Source organism: Anomalospiza imberbis, chromosome 25 (assembly GCF_031753505.1).
Source record: "Anomalospiza imberbis isolate Cuckoo-Finch-1a 21T00152 chromosome 25, ASM3175350v1, whole genome shotgun sequence".
Taxonomy (NCBI): domain Eukaryota; kingdom Metazoa; phylum Chordata; class Aves; order Passeriformes; family Viduidae; genus Anomalospiza; species Anomalospiza imberbis.
The window spans coordinates 5,824,716-5,845,971 of NC_089705.1; the positions used below are offsets into that span (position 1 = coordinate 5,824,716).

The 21,256-nt window shown below is 48.6% G+C and overlaps 2 protein-coding genes across 2 annotated transcripts; both read right to left on the reverse strand.

Moving 5' to 3' along the window:
- Positions 1 to 3,936: 3,936 nt before the first annotated feature.
- Positions 3,937 to 11,812, reverse strand: IL22RA1 (interleukin 22 receptor subunit alpha 1). The gene is made up of 7 exons (XM_068172661.1): positions 11,269 to 11,812; positions 8,998 to 9,130; positions 8,538 to 8,710; positions 7,030 to 7,214; positions 6,426 to 6,561; positions 6,119 to 6,240; positions 3,937 to 5,336 (listed from the first exon to the last, which is right to left on the reverse strand). The coding sequence occupies exons 1-7, from the start codon at positions 11,309 to 11,311 to the stop codon at positions 4,341 to 4,343; spliced, it is 1,788 nt and encodes a 595-aa protein (XP_068028762.1). The 5' UTR covers positions 11,312 to 11,812; the 3' UTR covers positions 3,937 to 4,340.
- Positions 11,813 to 14,410: 2,598 nt separating this feature from the next.
- Positions 14,411 to 18,573, reverse strand: IFNLR1 (interferon lambda receptor 1). The gene is made up of 7 exons (XM_068172579.1): positions 18,376 to 18,573; positions 17,628 to 17,751; positions 17,204 to 17,385; positions 16,716 to 16,858; positions 16,115 to 16,271; positions 15,711 to 15,835; positions 14,411 to 15,514 (listed from the first exon to the last, which is right to left on the reverse strand). The coding sequence occupies exons 1-7, from the start codon at positions 18,485 to 18,487 to the stop codon at positions 14,570 to 14,572; spliced, it is 1,788 nt and encodes a 595-aa protein (XP_068028680.1). The 5' UTR covers positions 18,488 to 18,573; the 3' UTR covers positions 14,411 to 14,569.
- Between the last annotated feature and the right edge of the window lie 2,683 nt (positions 18,574 to 21,256).

Sequence of the window (21,256 nt, forward strand, 5' to 3'; positions counted from 1 at the left end):
ATCACTGCCTCAGCCAGATGATCTGAGGAGGGACGGGTGCCTCCGAAACCCAGAGCACTGGGGTATGCTCTGCTCTTTAAGGAGAGAAGCTCACAAAGCATCTAAACTGAATTTTGAATATTTTAACCCTGTCCAGGAATGGCCCTTGGGGTAACCTTGCCATTGCTGCCTAACAGAGTGATGTCATTTGCTTTGACATCTCTTTAATGAATGCCAGCTCCAGGCAAATCCTGGCAGTGTCTGATTACACCAGGAGCCCCAGCAGCTCTCAGGTTTTGGTGGCCTGTGACTGTTTTAGTTCCTTTTTCCAGCAAAGAAAGGCTTGGTGCCTCAGAGCAGGGGAGCTTTGTGCATCCAGCAGCCCATGGTGGTGTCTGAGAGTTTGGGGCAGGGGCAGAGAACAGAGATTGCTGATTTTCCATTTATTTGAGGCGGTCCTGCAGTTCCATAATGGGGGGAAAACCCTTCCCAGCAATGTGAGGAGCAGGTGATGTTTCTTGTGGTGCCCTGTGAGAATGAATTCCACCATCAAATCTGGCACAATACCAGTAGGAGCCATTTCTAGGAGCCTTACTTGCCTCACCATCCAAACAAAGAAAAAACCCAGCAGGATCAGCACCAGAACTCCCAGGAGTTCAGGTGTGAAGTTCATTTGGTGGCTGTGTTTGTGACATTCCTGGGAGAGCAATAAACAGGAAGGATTGGGCTGGCATGTCTGAAGCACTTTGGGGTGAGCTGAGCTGACAAAGGGAAGGAGTCACTGGTTTCATTGGTTTTGAATTCATGGCCACTCGAGTGCTTCCCTGAATATTGTATTATGAGAAGTAATGTGTAATTATCATCTATTCTGCTTCAAATTAATCATTTCATTCATTTTGTCACATCAACCCTCTGTTATAAAGTTTATTTTATTTAGACGGGCAGGCACTGATCTTTCATCACTGTGAGCAGGGACAGAACTGAGGGAATGCCTGGAGCTGGTTCAGGGTGCTTTAGGTTGGATTTAGGGAAAGGTTCTTCCCCCAGAGGGTGCTGGGCACTGCCCAGGCTCCCCAGGGAACGGGCACAGCCCGGGGCTGCCAGAGCTCCAGGAGCGTTTGGACAATGCTCTCAGCACAAGGTGGGATTGTTGGGGTGTCTGTGAGGGACCAGGGGTTGAACTTGATGATCCCTGTGGTCCCTTCCAGCTCAGGATATTTTGAGATTCCATGAGCTCTCCTTCATCCTGTCTGCAGAATCTCGAGCTTTCCTTTTGTCCCTCATGTAAAATTTTCCTCACAGAACTTGTTAAAAACTCGCCAGTGATTTTTCATGGTGTTCAAACACCCTCCAGTGCCAAAATAAAGGAACAGACAGGGAGGGGGAATGGGATCCTTGGCTTGCAGAGCGCTCACCCCTGGGCAAGGATCCTTGCTGAGCTTCCAGCGGGGCTGCTCGGGGAGTGAGCGAGTGCCAGCTCCCAGATTTAGCTGAGAAGACAAAGAGCAGGGCTTTGCTCTAGGGTTACAGCTGCCACCTGCTCCTCTGCTGTCCTTGTGACAGGCTGCAGCGCTCACCTGTCACGGATGTGACATCTGCTGGGGACACACGCCGCCTGCGGCAAGGCACCTCCAGCTTTTATTGCCCCGAGCTATCAGAGCTGCTATCAGCCAGCATGGCTGAGGGGGAGAGCGTTGTTGGGCACAGGTGGCTTGCATGGGGAGCCCTTTGGAGCAAGGTTGAAATCCTGCTGTTTATCTGGAAATGTTCCTACACAGAAGGAGATGGAGATAGGGAGGTCCTGGAGCAGCTGTTTGACACAAGTGGATCCCTTTGGTTCTGAGCAGAGGAAGGCAGTGAGGTCAGCAGGGGTGACGTGTTCCTTGCTCCAATAAAATTCAACAGCATCAACATTTTTTTCCAAGCTTTTCCAAAGAGAAATAGCTTGAGAAGGGATGTTCTGTGTGTTAAATTTAGGAGGTGACTCATGAGACAGGAATCAGTTTCCCTCTGTTCAGAAGATCCAGGCCTCAAAGATCAATATTGACTAAGCCATGACGAAAGCAGGAAGTTGAGGCTATTGCAGTAGGACAGGGCTCTCCTGCCTGTGATCCCTGGGCATTGCAGCTGCTGGGAGGGTGGAACAGAGAGGATGGGCTGGGGCTGGAATCATTCCTGCCTTTTGTTCAGGCAGGGTTAATGCAGACCTGAAGGTATTAAAGGGCCTGAAGGAGAGGTGGATGTCCCAGCTCGGGGACACTTTACATCTTTAGGCACCTGTGTGCATTCTAAAAATCCATTCCCAGACTCTCCTCAGTTCCCACCTGTCCTCCAGCAGGATGACACATTTATTGCAGTCTGGGCATGATCAGACCCCGTGGCAGGGGTTCTGCAGAGGGATTTGGAAGGGCTTTTAAAATAGAAAATAACATCATTTTAGCAGCAGATTCAGATGCTCTCCCAAGGCCCTCATCCCTTCCACACAACTCTGCCCATACTCATCCTGTGCTGGGGGTTGTGTTTCACAACACAACCCAAAATGTTGATTATTCCCTTAGTAGCATCACTGGGAATGTTGTTGACACAAGATATGCAGCTCACAGGCAACTCTGAATAAGGTAATTGGCATCACTGGCTTTAAATGCCTCTCCTGGAGGGTTTAGTGGAAAAAAAATTGTTACCCCTGGGGTCTCCCAGTCCTTGGGAACAACTCCAGGAGCTGCAGCATTTCTCTGTGTGTTGTTTTTTGGGGCACAGAGTACAGGAAAGAGATCAAAGGACATTCCACAAACCCTTTGGTAGTGAATGGTATGGAGGGAGCTCCCTGGGAATGTCCTGCTGGTCACTGCCCAAGCCATGCACGTATTTCAGTCTTTGATACCCTCACACTTCTTCAGCACACTTGGAATTTTGACCATTTGGCCTCACAGGGCTGTGGTAATTCAGCAGTTGTTGGTGCTGGAGCTCAGAGCTGAACCTTGGCCTGTAAAGTTTCTAAGACTATTCCTTTAATCCTGGGTTGAATCATCAAAAATCTTCACTTCATGAGCCTATGGCTTATTTACAAAATCACCCCAAAGCAAGTGGAATTTAACCTTTAGCTTCAGCTTTCCTGGGCTGAGAAAAGCCCCAGCTGCACTTGGAGTGGCAGCAGCTGAATTCACCTCTGGTCATCATCAGTCTCTTTGAGTAAATACTTCCCCATACCAGTCAAACCTTGCTTATTCCTGTAAATGCTTTCACTTCTCTAAAACCAATGTCCTCAGACACATTTTTTTCACCACAGCAGTGGAAATGAACAGGCTGAACAGTGCTTTCCTCTGAATGAAAAATAATCACCTCCTCTGGCCCCTGAATTAGAATTTAGCTTCCTTTTGGTGGAGGTCCAAGTGCTCCAAGGATTTTGACTCCCAAAAAATGGTCATGGCTGCTCTGGAGGATGTGTCAGGAACCTGGAACAGGTTCCTCATGGGCAGGGAGGGGTGGGAGGGAGAGCTCCAGACCTCCCTGGTCTCCTTTGTGCATTACTGAGTGCATGGATTGGGACTGGGATAAATTGAGATTGAGGGTTGAACTGGGAGTGCTGCAAATCCTCACATCCCTGCCTGCCTGGAATGTGATCCCAGGTGCTTCATCCCTGGGGATCTCAGGGGAGGAAGAGAACGTGTGACTACTGCAGAGAAAGAAAGGAGCAGCAGCTGAGAAAGCTCACAACTGGGCCAAGGCTGCATTAATCTGTTGCTGAGATGAAAAAGGCTTTATCTTTGTACAGGTATTAAAAAAGGCTTTATCTTTGTAAAAACCACAGGGGACAGGACACATTTCACAGAACTACTGCATTGGGAGCTGTTACCCAGTTTCAAGGACTCCTTTAAAGGCAAAGTCCATTCCAGGGAAGCGGAATACTCTTTTCCAAGTCATTTATCCAAGGGTAGAACACCAGCAGCTATTTACATCTTTTACTTCTAGGTTTGCATACCTGAATTACTTCAAAGGGAGTTACATCTTAGCCCTCTATCTTTGGTGTTGGTAAAGAGCAAACACAGTTTCTGTTGTGAATTTTGCTAAATTTTCAGTAAACTGAATCTGGGATGTGAAACTGAATCTTAACTGATCTTTTAAAGTAATCCAATTCATAATAAATTCGAGAATATGCAAGAAGTAAAGACCTGCTGTTTAAGTGTGAAGGTACAGTATGGCAGTGTAGCAAGGAGCAATTCTATCAGTGAAGGCACCAAACTCCACGATGGAAGTCTGACAGCCCTGAGCTGTGTTAATACAGCCAGGATCAGCTGTGATTTTGCATTGCTTCCATTTCATGCAAGAAAACATCATCTGGATTTAAATACCATCAAGTCATCCTAATAAAATTCTGTGCTCTCTTCCTCATCCCACTGCACTTTCAAGTCCAAATCTTTGAAGAGCATGGTGAGAGGAGTGCCCCTGTCCTGGCCTGGGCTGCTGCCTGGGGACACGCTCAGCTCTGTGCAGCCCAGCTCCTTTGCTGCTGGGAACATTTCCATGGCTGCAGTCTCTGGGAGCTGCACTCTGTCTGCAGGGTGTGGGAATGGCCCTGGCAGCACCCACTGCTCCCCGTGCTTCTCTCCGGGCAAGTCGTTCCCAGTCCGGACTGAGAGCAGCAGGGCTGCTGACAGAGGTGCCAGCAGCTCCTCCTCTGCAACATAGGCTGGGGCAGCTGGCCCTGCAGGCAGCAGCAGGGGCAGCTCTGCCTGTTGTCTGTAGCATCCTCCCTGTTCCAGCAGAGACAGGGACAGCTGGGACACACGCTCTGGATCTTCCAGCCCCTCACTCTGCGGCAGCAGCTGGGTCTGCCCAGGCCTCCCCTGGATCACAACTGACTCCAGTCTGTCTCTGCTCTTCCACAGGCCCACCTTTGGCTGCTGCTCTTTGTAATCCCAGCGGCTGCAGCTCTTTCCCAGCCCATGGGTTCGCAGCTCTCCATGCTCAGAACGATCTGGAGAAGCTTCTTTCAGCCTTTGTTCGGGCTGTGAGCTCCCGTCCGTGCCCTCCACGCACAGCCCGTAGGTCAGGGCCAGGCTGGAGCCGCCTGTGGGCGCAGCAATGCTCTGCTCAGCTCTCTGAGGAGTGTAAGCTGTGATGGGAGCTGGGATTTCCACCTGGGAGGGCTGAGGGGGCAGCTGCAATGCTGCAACATCCACCTGCTGCTGGTAGGGACAGGAAGGCCGTGGTGGCTCCAGGGCCCAGTCCAAATGTTGGCTCATCTGGGCCAGCTGCACTTCAGGGATGAAAGGGGAAGGTTTGGGTAAGCTGAGGGGCTTTATGATGTGCTCCACTGTCAGTGTGAGAGGCTGGAACGATGGAATCCCTCTGAAGTCCTGGTGGAGTAGATAAAAAAGCACGAGTTAATAACAAGAAGCTGTGACCTCGAAGGTTTGCTTTAGTTACTCTAACATTTTCTTTGGAGAAGTGTCACTGAAAGGCAGTAACAACCACCAGGGATCTGCTCTGCTAACAGAAGAACTCTGCTTTTTTTCTTCTCCTGGAGAATGACCATTCAGAGGAATGCAGACATTTCTCAGTGTGTATCAACTGAGCAGTCTTGAAATATGAGGAAGAAAATCTCCTGCTTTCACTTCTGCAAGATTTAGCCTAAGCCCTGCAGCGTGGAAATAGCATGAAAATCCTTGAGCTCATTAGCATGAAAACCCAGTTCTTGCTGCGGGAGATGAGGGATAGGTGAGAATCCCAGGGTTTCAAGGGGAACAGGGAATTTAAGATGCCTCAAGTTTAGCTGCCTAACCCAAGGGGCTCAGCCTGGGGCAGGTTCTGAGCATCCTAAAGTATCAGTAATCTGCAGTGATTGCCTAGACCAAGCTCCTTAACCCTTTAGATGAAGGAGGGTGGGTTAGATTGGGTACCGGGGAGAAATGCTTTACTCAGAGAGTGCTGAGGCCCTGGCACAGAGCAGCTCTGGCTGCCCCTGGATCCCTGGCAGTGTCCAAGGCCAGGCTGGACGGGGCTTGGAGCAGCCTGGGACAGTGGCAGGTGTGGGCCCCATACAGGGCACGGACTAAATGACCTTTCAGGTCCCTTCCAGCCCCAGGCAGGGGTGATTCTGTGATTTCCAAGCTGAGCTGCAGTGGCTGAGGGCACTCACCAAGGCCCTGGGCTGGGCACTGCGCTGTTTGATGTATTTGTAGATCACATAAGCAGTAGCAGCAAAAACCAACCCGGCACAGAACGCCAGGGCCACCAGACAGTAGAGAATCCACGTCTTATCTGGGAAAAGAACAAGTGGAAAAAGAGCTGGATTAGAAAAATATCACAATTAGCTAGGTGATATCACAGGTTTGGTCTCACAGGAATGAATTTTTAAATTATTAAATTGTTCCATGCGGAAAATCAATGCATTTTGTGTATAGTCAGCTGGACTTTTCAACTTTCAGCAGAGTTAAGAGCCTCACCTGCCAGTGTTTTGACCCAAAACACCTGAGGTTTGCTCCTTCTCTGGAACAGACAGATATAAACTGTCCCGTTGTATTCAGTGTCTGGGTCCAAGTTGGAAACTTCAAATTCTTTGTTGTGCTCATTCTTTGTCCACTGTTGAAAAGAATGGTAAAATCTGTATTTGGGCAAGATGAAATTTTCTTCAATTCAGATTGCAAAATTCAGCATAAAAGATTATTTACTAATGAAGTCCCACAGGGCTCGAATTATTCTGTATGTATGGAACTCTGATTTTTCCCGAATCATATTTATATTACTTTGTTTTCCATTATTTCTGTATTCAATTCTGCATTTCAGTTTCTTAAGACTTGAACTACTTAAGTAATTTTTAGTCACCAACGGTTTTACTTTTGGCTAGTTATACAGCTCTCTTGGAAAGTCCTTTTTTCCCCAGAATTTAAGAAGAAAGCTTAGAGTTCCTGTTGTCCTGAGAATCAAAGACTCCAGGACTTTCCCTTGTACATCAGAAATCTCCCCCTTTCTGTGTGAACTGAGATCCTTCTCCAGCTCAGCTGAAATGGGATTTACAGCAGCATCCCAGTGCCCGAGGTTGTGCTTTACCTGCTGGTGTGTCCTCTGGTTGAATATTGTCAGGTGATAATCCACAGCCCCAAATTTGCTGTAGACGTCCTCCACGGTGAGCTGCTGCTCGTCCTCACCCCGCAGGGGGGTCAGGGGGGGCCGGATCAGGAACTTGATGGAGCGGACATAGGGAATGTATTCCACTTGTGGGGCCCCTATGATGGCTGGGAAAGGCACAACAGGCAGTGTCAGCCGTGTTAACACCATCTGATATCTTAACCACACCCCAGACTCGCTGAAGTTGTTACTTCTGTTTCTACAAAAAGGTGTCTGAGCTGTATGAGCATGGCAGGAGTCAGGCCACTGCAGACAGAGGTGGTTTGGAGTTCTGTACCTTCACAGTGTTTGTTCCCAGGAATTCTCATCCCAGGCTTTTCCAGCTCCATGTTCCCTGTCCCCGTGCAGGATATCCTCCTTCAGTGTGTGTGAGGGGTGAAATCCCACCACAGGTACTCAGGTAACAGCTGCCCAAATCCCAATTCCCATCCTACACCACACTTACAGGGCTTTTGTGCCTGCACTTTTCTCTGGTGACAGGCACACGCTACACCCAGCACTGAAAAGGGCTTTGATCCAAGTTTTCACAGCTTCTTGGTACCAAGGTCTGAAGGCTCTACACAACCATCGGCTGCTGATGCCACCTTGAATTATTCTTGGTGTTTCAGTGGGAAATTTTAGCCACAGAGCCAATGAGGTCCCCAAAGGCTGCGCTGTGTCTGCAGTGGGGCTCACTTTGGGGCTGGGACACCAAGTATCCACTGGAATGGATGCTCATCCCAGTGTTCCCATTTCACAGCTCCTGGGACTCGCTGTCCTCAAGGTTGCCCATCATGTCCCTTAGTCATTTCTCTATTCCTCTCACCAGCAGCTCTCCCTTCCATCACACCTGGCTTTTCCTTTCTGCTCTGACCCCACTGTAGGAATGCGTCCCCTGTTGACCAAGGGACCAAATTATTCTTTGTCTGCTTAAAAAGGCAAAAAGCCCAGAAGTTTCTCTCCCAAATTAAGTACAAAGACACCTCATAGGACCTTTGGGACTTCACCTCCGACCTGGGGCTGCCAAGTGGACAAAGGCCAAGAGGTCCTGCCTAGGTAATTCACTAGACAGAGAAGAGAACAAAGGAAATAATCGCTTTTGTGGGGTGTTTTAGCAGGAGCAAGAGCCTCTTGTCCCTGGCTTGGTTTTCTTCTGTAAGAGCTTTGTTATTTTGCCTTTTATTAAACCTTTTTCTGTTTCCAACACTACCTCAGAAGCCATCCTGCTAATATTATGCCATTTGGAGTAGCAGAGCTATCTCGGGTGTGATAGGTTCTCTGCGAGCTCAGAAGACCTGGCTGGAAGAGTAACACATTACTCAGCTCTCAGCTGATTCAGCTGCCCAAAATACCTTCAGTCCCCCCCACCAAGCACAGCCTTGCAAGACTGAAATGTGAGGAAATGCTGCCCTGCAGGTGGCAGGAAGCAGGGTTGGTTTGGTGGTACCTACTCTCCTTGCGGGGCTCGAAGCGCTCGGAGCGCAGCCAGCTGGAGGAGCAGCCCCGCGCCCTCACCCGCCCATAGAAATGCTCCGTGAAGTTCTCTGTCTCCCTGCTGAGGTTGCAGAAGAGCTGGGTGATGCTCTGGCACTCGTGCTTGGTGAGCCAGGATTTCTCTCCATACCTGAGGACAAAACAAGGCTTTGGGGTCGTTTGGTTGAACAGGACCGGAGGAAAACGGCGTAGAGAGAAGGAAATTGCTGAAGGCAAGAGTAGCTCAGTAATGGAGCAAAGCAACCCAAGATGTAAAATATTTGCTTAAATGAGCATCATCTCCCACTTTGAATAATCCTGTCCCTCACTGAGTTCTCCTCTGAGCAGAACCATAATACAGGCAGGAGAAACAGCAAAATCAACTTTTCTCTCTCTGCGACCCCTAAGAACAGCCCAAAAGAAGCAAACTTCACATACTGTTTGTACTGGACATCAAACACAGTGCCAGGGGGAATATCTGCCTCTGTTTCCCATGTCAGGATGTTCTCAAAGTTTGTGGAAGAAAATGCTGCACGTTTCAGACATGATGATCTCTCTGTAGCCACAAAACCTGAAGGAGCAGAGAAATGGGTATTAAAAAGCATCTGATATCTCAGCCCTCAGATGAAAATGGATCCTGTGGTATTTTCCTAAACCTGGGCTGAAAAGAAGGAGCTTGAGCAGAACAAGACTTCAAACTGTGTTCACATCACACTCTTGCAGACAACTGACTCATCCCAAAGAAATACAAGTCAAGAATTTATACAGAAAAGCCTCAAAAACTCGAATCAGAAAGAGAATCCTTGATTTTCTAGTCGGGTTTCTTTAAGCACTGTTAAATGGGTGATAAAATAAGGCCAATAACCTGCTTTCAAGCCCAGAATCAGGTCTGGGAATGTCTCTGCTTTCTGCCCCTGCTTAAGGAAGTGACCTGCAGAGCTCAGTGTCACCTCCTGAAGATGTGGCCCCATTCTCCTCTCGTGCTCCATGTTCTATTGGATGGAAAGTGCCTGTACAGAGTGACACTGGGTGTCTGGACTCTGCCCTGGGTGTGCCGGGTGACAGTACACAGCTCAGCCAGCTCCCTGCTTCCCGAGCCCTGCTGCTCTTCCTTCAGGGTCAGGAATGTCACATGTTCCTGCAAACATGTCCCTGGACAGCAGGACCCCACCGTGGCCCTCCTGCAGCAAACTGGCTCTGAGGTGCTGAAGAAAAGTCCTCGAGGATTTTGTGTCTCTCTTGTCACAAGAAAACACAGTGCAAAATTTTCCCAAGGCTGATCCAAGAGAGTTTCTAACTTCAGGATTTATAAACACTGAATTCAGAATGTAGGCAGACCCTCAAAAGTAAATAATTTATACATTATTCAGCTCTTGATTTGTGGCACTGATAAACACCTGGGGCATGTGAGGCCTTCAGCCTCCAGTGAACAATGAGACCCCTGGTGAAAAAGTGGGGTGAGCAAATGAAAATAGCACAGATGGGCAGACTGAGCACTGGGATGGGGCTGACTTGGACAAGATCACATCGAACAGAGACTAAATCCCACCCCCTGGACCAGAACTGAGTGTGAGCAGCTCAAACTGCTGGCTGAATGGAGGAGGGCTAGGCAGAAGGGCACAGATCCCATCTCAGTCCTGTGTGTGGCATTTGGGCAGGGAAGTGGTGCAGAAATGGGCTGCTGGCTACTCCAGATTTTGTCCTGACTTCATCTGCAGCTCCACGTTTGCTCATCCCAGGCTCAGCAGGAGGCAGCAGTGTGGGTATGAAGGAGTGGGATTCCCTGAGCACCCTGAAAACTGAGTCACAAAATACCCCGATCTTATCAGGAGTAGGAAATCTCTCTCTTCCCACATTTATCCATGCTAGAACACTGTTATGCAAAGCAGCATAACACAAGCACAGTCAGGTGTGGGCAGGGGAAAACCAGGATATTTCACAGTGTGACAGTCCCTTGGGCTGAGGAGTTTCACAGGATGAGATCCCACACAGGAGCAGGTGAATGACACGGCTGAATGCTGAAAAGCTGCCTGGAAAGAGCAGGTTTATCCTTCATTCGCCCAGCAGTGAGCTTGTCACATCTGGAGTAGGATTAAATGGCTTTTAGAGGGTAGATCTACATTAGATATCAGGGAGAAACTGTTCCCTGGGAGGGTGGGCAGGCCCCGGCACAGGGTGCCCAGAGAAGCTGGGGCTGCCCCATCTCTGGAAGTGTCCAAGGCTAGGCTGGACAGGGCTTGGAGCAGCCTGGGACAGTGGAAGGTCCCTGCCATGGCAGGGGTGGGATGAGATGAGCTTTAAGTCCCTTCCAACCCAACCACTCTATGGTGACTCCCTCATTTTAAGATTACATTATTTGTGCCTCCTTTAAAATCAGGACTGTGCTTGTATTAATTTGTGCCTTTGCTTAAGACAATAGGAGACTGATCCAAAGCCCCTGATACCAATGAATATCCTTCACTACTGTAGGGTTTGGGTCATAGCACAGTGACAAACCCTTTGAAGTGAAGGAATCTTTCCCTCTCCCTACTAATCCCTCGAGCATACCAGCCACACATGGGAGTTACTATGAGGAGAGATCGACACAGAAGAGAACTCAGACAACAGCTCATTCTCTAGGTGATAATTCAGGAAACAGGAGTGAAGTGCAGACTCCAGATCAAAGAGAATCCCAGGATCAGCGAGAGCAGAGCAGAGCTCAGGACTTACCGACCACTGAAACTCCAGCCAGGACGATCAGAAATCCCTTCATGAATGACTCTGCAGGCTGGGCTGCGAGGGCAGGCAGCTGCTGCTGTGTGCAGGTGAATCACCTTTTGGCTGAATTCTTTCTCGCCAGGCCAGGTTGGATTTGTTGCTCAGTAACAGAGCAGAGCTCCTGTCCTGCCTTCCCTGGGCTCTGAGCTCCCAGGTGCTCGGAGCCCTGCGCATGTGTGACACCGCGGGGTGACAGCAGGAGCACCTCTCCCCTCCAGTGCACACCTGACTGTACAAAGGTGCACGAGCCAGAGGCTGAGAAAATCCCCAGATCCTGAAAAAGAGCCAAATACCTTTTTGCTGAGAGCTTCCTGCCTGAAAGCTCTCCCTGAGGTTCCTGGGGTTTGAGGTTTGCTTTTCTGGTTGGGTAACTTGAGCTCGTTACAACCCTGGACATTAAAATTTAGTGCTGTGCAGCTAGTTGGTTTAATATCTGCTGCAAGCAATGCACCTATTTCCTTAAAAAAAACTTCTGAATACTTTCTTAGTATGAAAGTCAGCCAGAGCACTGGGGTTTTTTTTCACCTGATGTGGGCAAGAGGTAGAAGAGTGGTGGCCATTTCACAGGAGGAGCACCTGCTGTCCCACAGCTCCACAGAGACTGTTGTACACCTACAATGTTTATTTTTGTGGCTGTTTACAATGTAAAGTTCTGTTACTGAATCCACGTGATAAGATCTGGGAGTTTGCGTGGACAAGAAAAAAGGGATACAGTCCCTTTTCCATAATGTGTTCAGCTTTTAAGGTGTTGTTACGTTTCAAAATACAAACCCTGTGTGCTTCTGAGGCTGAATGTTGATTTCACTGCTCTACCCTTGTGGCCAAACATGTGACAGAATACACAAACCCCTTCTGCTTCTCTCCTCATCTGTGGATTTCCTGTCCCTGATGCTGTTTCTGTTCCCTGCCCTGCCTGGGTGTGGAAGGGCTCTGTGCTTCCAAGCCTGCCATGGTGCATCACTGGCACTTGGTCTTTCTCAGCTCACCTGGACAAAGGCAGAGGCCTCAGGTTTGTTAAACCAGACACACCTATCCACCAGTGTCTAATTAGGTACAACTGTTTGTTAGGGTGTTTCCTGAATAACCATTTTCCCTTCCCTCATGCTCCTGCTGGGTGATGGGGCAGAGCTGAGGGACCTTGGCGTGCACCTGAGCCTTCAGTTCTGAGAATAGAACTTCAAACTTTACCTCTGCCCTTATTTCTAGCAAGGTGTCACCTTTTGAATAGCCCAGGAAACACTTCTCTGAATCTTTGGGGACCTGAAGATGTCCAAAACTCAACTTTCAAGTTTAAAATTAGGATTCTATCTTCCAAACTCTCGATGTCCTCACAGTGTGTGGAGACTGCAGCAAACCTGCTGAGTGCTGGGCATGAGCCCTCCCATGTGTGGATGTGGGCACAGGGTGGGTTCCCAGTTGGACTCGATGATCTCCAAGGTGTTTTCCTAAGGAAATGTTTCCCTGATGCTGTGATAAGACCTGGAGCAGCTGCTCTGGGAGAGGGAGCACTGTGCTCTGGCCATGACTGACCCTTCTGCAGAGGAAAACAGCTCTCAAGCCCTGCTGAAAGGAAATGAGGAGTTGGATGCTGCCACCAGCTGTGCAGCTCACCTGGCCAGCAGCCTGTCCCTCAGTTCCCTGGACAAGACAAGAACGGATCCCAGGCTGTGTTTGCAGAGCTGGGACATGTCAAAATCATTTTGTAGAGGTTACACAACTTCTGAGCTTCCTGTAAGTCAAAGCCTGGGGGGGTTTTCCTTGATTGCATAAGAAATTGGGTGGTGATTATATTTGGATCATCTGTGTCTTTCCAAATGAACTGGAGGGATAACAATGCAGGATGTACCTAAGGACACTTTGCAGAGGAAAAAGGAATAGTCCAGCTGGTGAAGCCTTTCTTCCACCTTTCCTCTGGACTTTAATTCAGGACCTTAACAAGTACATCTTGCTGCAAAGCAGTTCCCAGTCCCTGTTATCACCCTTTACTTCTTTTTTTCCTATTCTCAAAAGATTTCAGCTTTCATACCCTCCATCAACACCCTCCCCTCATCTGAGCCCTCTCCCTGAATGCAGAGAATGGCTGGGGAGTGTTTCCCTCTTTCTTTTAATGCTTTGCTTTCCTGTGAGTCCTTTACACAAAGGCTCCTTTTGATAGTGGAGTATAAAAAGCCTGTACAAGGGCATGAAGTGATGGGACAAAGGTGATGGCTGTAAACTGCCAGAGGGGAGCTCTAGATTAGATACTGGACTGAAATTCTTCCCTGGGAGGGTAGGCAGGCCCTGGCACAGGGTGTCCAGAAAAGCTGGGGCTGCCCCTGGATCCCTGGCAGTGCCCAAGGCCAGGCTGGACAGGGCTTGGAGCACCTGGGACAGTGGAAAGTGTCCCTGCCCACGGCAGGGTTGCAGTGGGATGAACTTCAGGATCCCTTCCCACCAAACCATTCTGTGATCCTTTGTTCAGTCCTGGTTTTCCAGTGACCAAAGTGACCTGGCTGGGAAGTCTCAGAATTCCACTCCAGCCCAGGATGGGGTCTTGTTTTAAAGGTAATGTTTTTTGTCAGGATGAGCTGCAGTCCCCCTTTGTAGCTGTGGAAAACAAAACCACGTACACATGGGGATTTATATCAAAATATAATTGCTCTCAGACATTCTGCACAGCAGGAGGAATTTCAGCTTCAATAAATATAAAATAAAAAATAAATAAACAAACATGCTGCACACTTTGGCTTTGGTTCCCTCTGTTGGAACATTGAAGGTGATTTCTGCAGGATGAGGTGGAGAACTTTTCATCCCACAAAAAAACAGATCTTGCTGAATATCTCTGTAAGGAAGTTCCAGGGAAGCAAAGGTGACACAAAGCAGTTCAAAATCTGCTCCAAATCCACGTGCAGTCACACCACTGCATTTTCAGGCCCCAGCTGATGCTTCCACCCAGGGCTGGGTTGTGCTTTTGCCTTTCACAGCCCACAGGCAGCACTTCCCTTGTTCTGAAGTCTCAGGTGAGCCCCAGGCAGTGCCTGTTTGCTGCGTGGTCCCTCAGATGTCCCTGCCTCCCTCACCCCTGGCCGAGCACCTTATCAGAGGGACAGTGACAGTAGAGAGGTGACTTAGCAATAAAACGCACCTTTTGTGTCCCTAAAGCCATTGCCTTGACAGGCCAGACATCAGGTTTTTGTCCTTGTTCAAGGATCCTTGCTTGGATATCTGGAGCTCTCCAGCATTTCCCAGGCACTCCCCAGACCTGCTGGGTACTTTAGATCCTTCCCAAGTAATGGGAGTGCTCGTAGCCTGGGAATTGCAACTTTGGATCACCTTTTTCCTCTGTGTTTGAAGTCTCAAAAGCCTCACTCAGCACTGTGGACTCGGGCAGGGTCCCTTCTGTAAAACTGTCACTGCCACAGTCACTTGCAATGCCTTCATCCTCTGCCACCTGCAGTGTCCACAAGGGGATGAGCAGCTGCACGCTGGGATCCTCTCTGGCCTGGGATCTCGAGTCCATCTGGAGCTGCAGATCAAGGATGGATTTCTGGTAATCCCTGGAGGAATGAGGAGCCTTCCTGTGCTCATCGGGTTCAGCACCAGTCCCCCCCAGCACGGGGGGAAGGGAGGTCATTCCCAGCCTCTCATCCCTGTTTCCATCATCCTGCCCCTGCTCTCTGGCACCTGGGAATCTCACTTCAGTGAGGGATATTCTTTCCAAAGAGGAGCAGAGATAAAGGGATGGCTCCTCGTTTGCCTGGGATCCCGAGGTGTCCATCTCACCCTCCCTCTCTGCAAAGAGAGTGAAACCCAGGGCTCTGAGGTCAAGCACAGATCCACTGGTCACAGAGAGACCTCCAGATCCTGAATCCAAGCTGCTTTCCCCTGGAGCTGCTGGGGATGGCTGAGAGCTGAGATGTCTCTTTGGATACCGAGGCATTTCACGGTATGGGATCAAAGTACTGCTATCTTCTTCCTCCTCATCCTCTGACCATGACGATGACAATGATGATGACAATGATGACGATGACGACGACGACGACGATGATGATGATGATGGGAAAGAAGCCATCCATGGCAGGTGGTGTCCTCCTAAAGCTCTGTTTGTCCTCCTTTGAGGCACTGACTTCTCTGAGCAGTTCAGATCATCACTGCAGAATTCCCTTTCACTGAGCTGCAAGTGGAAGGTTGGTCCAGCAGCTTTAAATTGAGAGAAATCCTACCAGGGAGAAGGAATGAGACAGTGAGCCTGTGATGCTTTCAGAAGAAAAGTTTGGATGTCAAAAAGGTTATTTCAAAAATGGGAATTACAAATGTAAAACTGAGAAGTGCAGAACCCCCCACTCCTCCCCAGCTGCCCTCTGAAAACCAGCAAGACTCTGAGTCAGGAGGGGACCTCAGAACTTAGGCCATACCAAAACCTGAGGCATCTTCCTTTGCTTGACCTCGTGTTTCACCAGGCAGCAGATGAAGGGACCGGCCACAAAGATGGGGAGGACAAACAGAAGGATCACAACCAGAAGTGGGAACTTCCACTGTGCTGATGAAAAAGACAGAAATTATCTCTTGTGAGTGGTATTTTTATAGGAGTTATAAGCTCTACACTGACACAAAATACTCAGAGTTTTCAGAAAACATTTCAGGTTTTTTAAAATGAAATTATTTCTACAGAAGGCAGGAACCACTCACCAGAAAATCCAACCAGTCCCTTTAACAGGAAGCTTTTTTTTTGTGGTGAAAACCTGATTTTAGTGGAAATCTTTGCCTTACCCTCATCCCACTGGATGTCTCCCACATCCTTTCCTGAGAAGGGCCATACCTTTGTGGTTTAACAGCACACACACGGGCTGGGAGAATTCACTGTGCTTCAAGTTGATGCTTTCGTAGAGAGCCCTGGCACTGAAGCAGTAATTGCCTCTGAGGGCAGTGGTGTTGATGGTCACTGTGTCCTTCCTGAAGTAACCCTCATATTTCTTCTGTGGAGAGACAAAGCAGAGGATTGGAGAGGTGATTCTTTCATTACTGGGGTGGTGTTTCTGTATCACCTTACCCCATGGATCCCTTGTGTGACCCCATGTCTGGCATCTCCCCCAGGGCTGATGGATCCAGGTGGGAATTCCAGCTCTGCTGGGCTCTGCTCTGCCAGGGAATGCTGCCAGTGGCACATGGACTGGGTGTTTTAAACCTCAAATCTTTAGACTGACTGTAATGTAGCCTCCTCTTCCTGATAAAAATAGGGAACTACCAAAAAAATAAGGTTGCATACACACACTTCTACTTTTTGTCTCCAGCTTTGGTTTAGCTCTGGTTTGGCTGGTTCATTTCCTCCAGGCCCTGGATCCAGTCCCTCCCTCTCTGCCCAGAACTTTGAAGCTCTTTCAGTTCCTCCATTTCATCTAAAAAGAGCCACTTGTACTGACCTTGTCTTCAGATCCTGCTTCCCAGAGGTTCAAGTCATACTTCCAAGTGAGGTTCTCCACACAGGTGGGCAGAGGGAAGGAGGCACTGACATGGATGGAATTGTCCCTGACATTCAGGGTCAGCACGGGGGGAGCCAGTTCCACTGCAATTGAGCGAGCAGGTGTGAGAATGGAGCTGGCTTGGCTCTTACCTTCCAGCAGTCACACTTTCCATGGCTGGTCCTCACTTCCAGCAGTTATCTTGTGATAAGAGGGAGGCAAAGGACACCTCTTTATCTAAAACAACCCAGAGAGCTTGGAGCCACTTTATTCAGCTGAACAAATTCTGACACTTGCTACAAAATTCATCCTCAAATGATCCCAGCTCGTTACTGTTTGTGCTCACTCAAGTCTCTGCCAAACATAAAGCTCCTGGATACCTGTGGGGTGTAGTCTGTCTGTTTGTGGGAATGTCCTTCCATCCAGGCTGTCACCTGGCAGGCACTCACCATCTGAGTAGTAATCCTTGAACTGGGATTTCACCCACGGCGACTGGGACCGTCCCCAAACCGCCTTCACCCGAGCCCGGACTTTAACGTAGAGGTTGGAGAGGGCACAAGTCAGATTGCAAAAGGATCTGGGGATGTTTCTGCAGTGAGGAACTTTAATCCATTTGTCCAGGCGATCCTGGCTGGAAGGAACAACCATACCAAAATATTAAACACGTTCTGCTGTGATTTATAGAGCAAGAGAAGGAAGGAATTGGGAGGGGGGGGAGCAAGTGGTGCTCAGAGTTTGGAACACTTCCCAGATGGATCATGTGTCGTTTTGGTGGAAGGTCACTGATGATTAGGACAGTCATTAATCAGGAGAGATGCCCAGTAGTTGTCCCTGTGCCAGCCCTTTGATCAGACATGGTTTGGGAGCTCTTACCTTTCATACCTCACAGTGTAGGTCACATCTGGGGGAGAGCCTTCCCCTGGAGCCCAGGTCAAAATCATGGCAAAATCCTTTGACAGCAGGGTCACATTTTGAGGAGGGAGAAGTTGAACACGACCTGGTCAAAAGGGAAAATTAGGTGAATGATTTCAAGGTATCTTTGGGGACAGGAAGTACCACTTGGTTCTCACTAAGGTGAGGCGTTCATTAGAGGCTGGAAATTGGCTCTGGAAGCAGATGTGATGCAACGTTTTCCTCATCTCTCATAAAACATCTTCATCTCAACAGCTTTTAGAATTAGGACTCGTGTTTGTGTGAACAATCTGTTTTATAATTTCGAGTGGTTTTCCCTGTGCTCTCAAATTTCACTGATTTGCAACCCACAAACTCCTGACTCTCTGGACAGGGCAGACATAGCTGTCCCACGCTTCTCATTCAATCCCAATCCTCCAAGGGCAGATCCTACCAGGAATTCAGAGCTGCATGTCTATATATCCTGTATATTATCCTATATATTGTCCTGTATATTTTCCTGCCCCTATTTTTTCCAGTAGATCACCATGTCCATCACTAGCCCTCAACAAGACACCTTCCACAGACAGATTTTAAACTGTCGCTTCTTTAGCATGGAATATTCCACTTTATGCGAATCATTCCCATTTAAACGGATTTAAATTTATCTCTCTTCCTACCAACAAAGCCATATAGTGAAAAGAAAAGTAACACTCAGGTGTGCACGTACCTCGAGCCTGCTGCAGGAGGCACAGAGCCATCAGGGCTCCCACTCTCCAGCCACACACGGCAAAGCAGAACTTCCCACTTGTCATAAATGCTTTTCCTTGATCCGTTCTCATCGTGTTTCCTGTGTGAATTCCAGAGGATTGAGGAGCTCAGGAGCTGCACACATGCGCCCTGCCTCGCTTCCTGGTACAGCCCTGCACGTGTGACGGGGAGAGGAGCAGGTGCGAGAGGGTTTTGGGGGACAGGAGAGGTAAAGGCTGCAGAGGCTGCAGCGCTGCGCCCTCCAGTGGGGCACGGCTGAGCCCTGGCACAGGGGAAGAGCTGTGGGACACCTCAGGAAAACTCTGACCTTTGGTACTTACCTGCGTGGCTGTGAAATATTAATAGAACTTCGGTAAGGTTTCAGTGCCGGAGAGAGTTATTAATAACCTAGCAACAATAAAAACAGTGAGATGGAGGCTCTGGTAGCCTGGTGTTTACAGAGACCGAAGAGTTTCTCTCAGTTTATGCTACCACAATGTTTTTTGGGAGTTAGGGAATTACTCCACTTTACAGCTGGGGGGGTAAAGTGCAGAGATAGGACAGGGATCTGCCCCCTCCCAGTGTGGATCTCTGCCACGCTGCCAGGTGTGGGGTGCACAGGTGTGTGCTTGGAATGGCTGTGCCACTGCAGGAGAAGGGAGGAAATCCCTGGATCGGGGATTGTTTGGCACCTCAGCTCTCCTGCCTTCCCATCACAGGCACCCCAGGCCTGTGCCATCAGCAGTGAGAATGGATCAGTGAATTCACCTCACAGGAGAGTTCCAGCAGCTTGGACAAAAGGGGTTTTCCCGTGTTTTCCCCAGGTGGAAAACTCCCAGCCAGCAGACAGCCCTTGACAACCCTTGGAACCTGGGAGTGTCAGGTTCTGGGTACAAAGTCACAATTTCCTCCAAAAATCTCCATTTCCTCTTACCACGGGCTTCTGTTTCTGCGGCTGTTTTGCTTCCTCTGTTTAATTTCATTAAATTTTTATGGACTTTCTTTTTCTTGTGAAAAAACCAGAATTGTAATCCTTTCTAAGGAAAACAGCAAAGTGAAGGGTCTGGAGGGTCTATCCCCCTTCAGCTCGAGTCTGCAGGGCAGGAGGGGCAAGGCACCCCGAGCCCCGTTGGGAACCCCAAGGAGCAAGGGGAGGCCCCCTCCAAGAGAGTGTACCCTGCTCACCCTTCCTCTCCTAGTCACAATCTTCAACTCATCTAAAGCCGCAGTCTCAAACATCATCTTTGACACAGGGCAGATCCCTTTTGTGACGTGGTGAATCTGCTGAAAAAAGGGTTGTACTTGACACAACCCTTAAGAAGGAGGGACAGCTAGGCTTCCCCCTCAATTAAAGACTAAGGACAACAAAAAGGGGGCAGTTACCCTTAACTCAAACCCATAAAAAACATCATCAAGGTTTCCCCCTTCTATTTAAACTGGAAAATAATGGAAAATTGGGATTCCCTGTCAATTACACCCCTAACAGCATAGAAAAGGCAGGGATTCTTTCAACTGAGACCACTAAAATTGCAGGGGAAGCAGATTCCCTCACAATCTGAACACAAAAAATAATGGCAAAGGAAGGTGACATTCCAGTGCTCCGAGCCATCTATGAAGACAATGCTCTTTTCTTTTTTTTCTTTTCTTTTCTTTTCTTTTCTTTTCTTTTCTTTTCTTTTCTTTTCTTTTCTTTTCTTTTCTTTTCTTTTCTTTTTTTCTTTTCTTTCCTTTTCTTCTTTTCCTTTTCTTTTCTTTTCTTTCTTTTCTTTTCTTTTCTTTTCTTTTCTTTTCTTTTCTTTTCTTCTTCTTTTCTTTTCTTTTCTTTTCTTTTCTTTTCTTTTCTTTTCTTTTCTTTTCTTTTCTTTTCTTTTCTTTTCTTTTCTTTTCTTTTCTTTTCTTTTCTTTTCTTTTCTTTTTTTTCTTTTCTTTTCTTTTTCTTTTTTTTTTCTTTTCTTTTTTTTCCTTTTCTTTTCTTTTCTTCTTTTTTCTCCTCTTCTCTTCTCTTCTCTTCTCTTCTCTTCTCTTCTCTTCTCTTCTCTTCTCTTCTCTTCTCTTTCTCTTCTCTTCTCTTCTCTTCTCTTCTCTTCTCTTCTCTTCTCTTTCTCTTCTCTTCTCTTCTCTTCTCTTCTCTTCTCTTCTCTTCTCTTCTCTTCTCTTCTCTTCTCTTCTCTTCTCTTCTCTTCTCTTCTCTTCTCTTCTCTTCTCTTCTTTTTTTCTTTTTTCTTTTCTCTCAGAAGGCAGCAGGCCAAGAAGCCAGAGGCCAGGGGTGGTGGCCCCGGCCCTGGCCATGGCCGGCAGCAGCGATTTCTCCGTGGAGCCCAGACGTGTTCGGTCTCTTGTTTTCCCCCAGATCCCCATGCCAGAACGGGGAGAGGAAGATTGCAGGAGTGGCTGAAGGGATGGACTCCCTGACTGAACGCCTCCTCCTCCTCCTGCCACTCTCTCCAGGACCACTGGTCCGTGTTGGCAGATGGAAAGGAGAGGTTTTCAATATTGAACTGCACTGGCAAATGGAAAGGAGAGGTTTTCCCGGGAATATTGAACTGCACTGGCAAATGGAAAGGAGAGGTTTTCCCGGGAATATTGAACTGCACTGGCTAATGGAAAGGAGAGGTTTTCCCGGGAATATTGAACTGCACTGGCTAATGGAAAGGAGAGGTTTTCCCGGGAATATTGAACTGCACTGGCTAATGGAAAGGAGAGGTTTTCCCGGGAATGTGAAACCCCTGGGTTTGGGGTTCTTGGCACAGCCCGTGCCTGCCCAGGACAAGCGGGCGATCCTCGCTCTCCGGTCCGCGGCCCCACTCGCGTCCCGCCGGGCACGGGGAGCGGCAGCGCTGGCGGGGAGCGCCCTCGCCGCG